At 44.9% G+C, this 4,849-nt stretch overlaps 1 protein-coding gene across 1 annotated transcript in view; it reads left to right on the forward strand.

Moving 5' to 3' along the window:
- The first annotated feature begins 265 nt into the window (after positions 1-265).
- LOC124649876 (O-methyltransferase ZRP4-like) overlaps positions 266-4,849 on the forward strand; it is a 7,196-nt gene continuing 2,612 nt past the window's right edge. The window contains exon 1 of the mRNA XM_047189445.1: positions 266-291. Within this exon, the coding sequence (XP_047045401.1) occupies positions 266-291 (26 nt within the window). The remainder of the gene's footprint in view (positions 292-4,849) is intronic.

Here is a 4,849-nt window from a genome sequence, read left to right on the forward strand (position 1 = left end):
AGAGTGCATGCCGCATACAAACATCCAATATAACAGAGCATGTTAGAATGAAACAGCAGACTTACTACTGTCGAGTCCCATGCAAACCAAGATGTTCAGGGAGTACAAAATTGGCATGAACAACATAGTAGCAGGCTATAAATTTTGTAACAACGACTGAGAAAGATGAAGTTATGATGGCTACATCTACAGAGCTGGGAATGTAAACCAAACATAGTAGCAGGCTATAAATTTTGTAACAACGACTGAGCAAGATGAAGTTACGATGGCAAAAGCTAAAGAGGAGGGAATGTGAACCAACATGTGCCAAGTGCAATTACTTCATTTTGGCCGTGAACTAAATAATACTCCTGAACTTATAGTGAAGGGGATGCAAATCAAGATGTTTCGGGATATAAACTTGTAATGAGCAACACATAGAGGATAGTTAATGCTGGAGCTTAGGATGGACCAGATACAGAATATAGTGGGATCACCTGTGAACTTGTATAAGAGGGAATGCAAACCAATATGTTCAGCATTCCATATGTGAGCGTCATGCCAAGTCATTGAAACAAGTCAATAATGCAGATTTTGAAGAACACGATGGCACGCAAAATTATTATCTAGTAATATGACAAGTTTATTTGTACTACAGGCTAGATAGCAGAGTGATAGCATGCCAAACTAAGTCCTTACTTTGTTAGCTTACAATGAAGTAGATACAAAACAATGGCATCACCTGTGGTACAGGGAATGCAAGCCAACATGTTCATGGAGTTAAAAATTGGCACAAACAACATAGTAGCAGGCCATAATTTTTGTAACAACGACTGAGCAAGATAAAGTTATGATGGCTAGATCTACAGAGCAGGCAATGTAAACCAAATATAGAAGTTACGATGCCAAAAGCTATAGAGCAGGGAATGCGAACCAACATGTGCAATTACTTTAAATTGGCCATGAACTAAATAATAGCAGGATGTTACTATAATACCTATAATTTTTGTAACAACGACTGAGCAAGATAGAAGTTATGATGGCTACATCTACAGAGCAGGGAATGCAAACCAAAATGTTCAATCGCTTAAAGTTAGCAATGAACTAGAAAATAGCAAGGTGTTACGGTCATAGCTAGGAATGAACTAAAAGAGCTTCAGACAAACAAGCATCTGAACCCATAACATGGCGCTAAAACAAGGGACTTACATTAGGAGAAGCACTCTGTGGGAGTCACAGCAGATCTTCCTGGGGTTGATAGATCCGGTGATGAAGTACGCAACATGTGCTACTTGGGGTTGGAGAGACGGCCATTACACATCATGGTTACTCATATCATCTGCAAAAACGTAACGGCGCATCGTTAGCACAAACAGGTTCCCCCAAGATTAAACAAGAACTTGCAGGCAAGCAATAGAAAAGCGACAGTAGAAGAGTTTAGATCATGCACGGCGCCGGTGAAGCAGATCCGGTTCATGCACAGCGGTGTCGGTGAGCAAGATCCGATGCGGTGGACGACGGATCCGGCGAAGCGGCTCACGTGGGGTGGACGATACCGCAGCTGAAGCGACTGCGGTAGACTGCTGGATGAGCATATGGTTTCGAGGTTCGGCGGGGATGATCCGGTCCGGTTGATGATGGCGTCGATGAAGCGGCTCCGGCAGGCAGCCAGATGACGAGGATCGCGAGGTCTCGGGTAGGCCAGGGAAGTCCGGCGGGGATGTTCCGGTGCGGTGGTCGTGGAGGTGGGAGAGAGGGACTTGGGAAGTTCCGGTGGGTGGTCTGAGGGAAATGAATTTTTTTGGGAGGGTTTCCGGGCTAGGGAGGTGGTGATCCAAAAAATGACGGGCAGACCCCCCACCAACCGACTTTGCTCGTCATCTCCACAGGGGTAGAATGGGAATTTGGAAGCGTGTGAAATTTTTGTATTTTGTGGGCGGGAAGTTTTGCCGCTATGAGATTTTGAATTTGGCTAAGGTCCAACTATAATGATAAAAAATTGTGAGACCGTACTAGTACCTATGTTCATGGCCGAGTGCGAAATCAAATCATCATCACATTAAATACCGGTTACTACCATGATCATCATCTATCTTCTGGACAGAGATCCAGTGCCCCCACGTTCACAGGGCGCAGCATGACCTGAGGCTTCCCATCCACCATTCGTTTCAATCAAACCGCAAGGAAAGCAAAAGCGTGACCCGATTAATTTCTGCTGAACTGAAGAGCTGATGTGTTCTCTCGAACCTGAACAAATAGAGAAGGGAACAGAAGATGATTTCGGTTCCGAGCGCATCTGGCCGGGCCAAACATGCGTCTGGTACAAACTCCAGCGGGACGACGCATAGTGACTGGGCCGTTCGCAGCGACGCAAACATGCCCAAATATGCGTCTCGGATCCGTCGCGCGGACGATGCGTGGACGCGTAAAGTGTCCGCTCGCGTCTGGCGAACGTTTCGTCGGGCCCGCTTGGCAGTGACCCAGCGTCGATGCGTCTTCTTAGGGTGCCGCTTCGGCAGTCTGCGGCCGCGTAATGGCAATGCCTCGCGTGGCGCGCGCCGTCACCTACCTCTGCGAATGGCGACGCCACGCGTGCAGCGGTCGTCACCTACCTCCGACATATATATATACAGGGGTGCGCGCATATCATCTCCTCCCACACTAAACCCTAGCCAATGTCGCTCAACCTCCTACTCACCGCTGTTTAGTGTGGGAGGAGATGATATGTGTGCGCTCCTGTTTATATAGGTCGGAGGCACGCGGCGGCCGCAGCACGCATGGCATCGCCATTCGCAGAGGTAGGTGACAGCTCGTGCCACGCGAGGCATCGCCATTTTACGCGACTGCGGACTGCCGAAGCGGCGCCGCTGAGAAGACGCATCGACGCTAGGTCACTTCCAGGCGGGCCCAACGAAACATCAGCCAGACGCGAGCGGACACTTTACGCGTCCACGCAGCGTCCGCGCGACGGATCTGAGGCGCATATTTAGGCATGTTTGCGTCGCTGTGAACGGCCCAGTCACTATGCGTCGCTCCGCTGGAGCGTGTACCAGACGCATTTTTGGCCCGACCAGATGCGCTCGGACCGAAATCATCTTCTGTTCCCTTCTCTATTTCTTCAGGTTCGAGAGAACACTGCAGCTCTTCAGTTCAGCAGAAATTAATCGGGTCATGTTGTTGCTTTCCTTGCCGTTGGATTGAAACAAATGGTGGATGGGAAGCCTCAGGTCACGTTGTGCCCTGTGAACGTGGGGGCACTGGAACTCTGTCCCTATCTTCTTAATCCAATTCAAAAATGCGTTTGAAATATTTCAGGATTGGTGGGAGATTTTGCCGCCCGACTGAGATTAAATTAAACCATACGTTCGACAATTCAAACTTGAGACCTTGGCTATGATACCATTTAAGTTCGAACTGATTGAAAAAGGCTATGCAATTAATTTATATAACATCCACAGGAACAACTACCAAGTTCATCCCAATCGCAGATAAATGCATCCACCAACAAAAGTAGGAAAGGTGCCATAATCTAAGGAAACATTTCACAAGACCAATGTACTCACTATGTAGAGTTCATCTCCAATTATCTATGGCATTTTCTTAGTCTTTGGGAGATTATAACGAACTTGCTTGGCCTCGTGCAGTAGGGCATCACATGCTTCTAATCTCGATCTCAACATGTCAACTTTTGTTCTTAGCATAGCTGTTGCAACTCGTTCTACTTGGAGTTGTTCCTCCAAAACATGAGCAGAGAAAGACTTGGACTTGGGCTTCAAAACCCAGCATTTCGCAGGAAAGAGTTTTTGGTGATATCTTTATCTTTCCCATGTTTTGCCATCTCGAATTTCATATTAGCATGACAAGTTTTGAGTTGTGTAAAAAGAAAAGTTATTACAGAGAAAAATGCAGATGGTAGATTTAATGTGTAGGAACGACTTTTAATCATACAAGTTGGCATGCCCGACTATAATAAGGACCGTCTATCTTGCTAGCGGGCATAATTATTAAGGTATTATTAATGGGCTACCATGTTCATAGTCTTCGAAGAAACAGCCTTTATTGCATTACGAGCAGAAAACAGTTCACACGTGCGCTCAGATTCAAATTTTCAGCATGCAGCCGATTTATGGTTTAATTGAAGTACACAACAGGATATTATTTCACACAAAATACAGCAGCCACATGGAACATATCTAATTTTAGTACAACAACAAAATTTGCAATTATTACAGACCACGAAATTTTGAACGAAATTTTGAGCAGTAAGTAATTACAGCATTGGCATCAGCAGTCCACTTGACTGAACAACAGAATCAAAGTTTATTTAGACACCTTCAATTCCCAGACACAACAAAACTGGCTTACCATGACAAGTGCATAGGAGATTCTTTAGAACATTTTCTGTCAAAGTTTGCCTATTTTTCAATTCATGTATCTCTTGGCGTGTGTTGGCAATTATTTCATCGATATCTTTGTTTTCCCGCCCAAATATATCAACTGCCTCTTGGAGTGCATCCCCCAAATCTCTTTGTGCCGGATTAAGTTGAGCAATAGATACCATGGGCCTATGCGAGCAATATGCACTCTCACCGCTGCTTTGTGAAACATCAATACTTGAGGCATTGGCCCTTGCTTCTGGCTTTGTAGCTTTATTTGAAGCCTGAAATTTAGATAAAACAAGTTACAACATCATATGATGCAATAAAAGACCTCCAATTTCAAGAGCATCATTGAGCTGATATAACATAGCAAGTGATACGTCCAATTTGCATCACTATTTTGTATCATAATTTGCTATTATTCATTGATATATTTCATATTTGGACACAATACTTATGTTATTTCATCTATTTTGCATGTTTCATCACTA

The sequence above is a fragment of the Lolium rigidum genome, chromosome 4, assembly GCF_022539505.1.
Source record: "Lolium rigidum isolate FL_2022 chromosome 4, APGP_CSIRO_Lrig_0.1, whole genome shotgun sequence".
Taxonomy (NCBI): Eukaryota; Viridiplantae; Streptophyta; class Magnoliopsida; order Poales; family Poaceae; genus Lolium; species Lolium rigidum.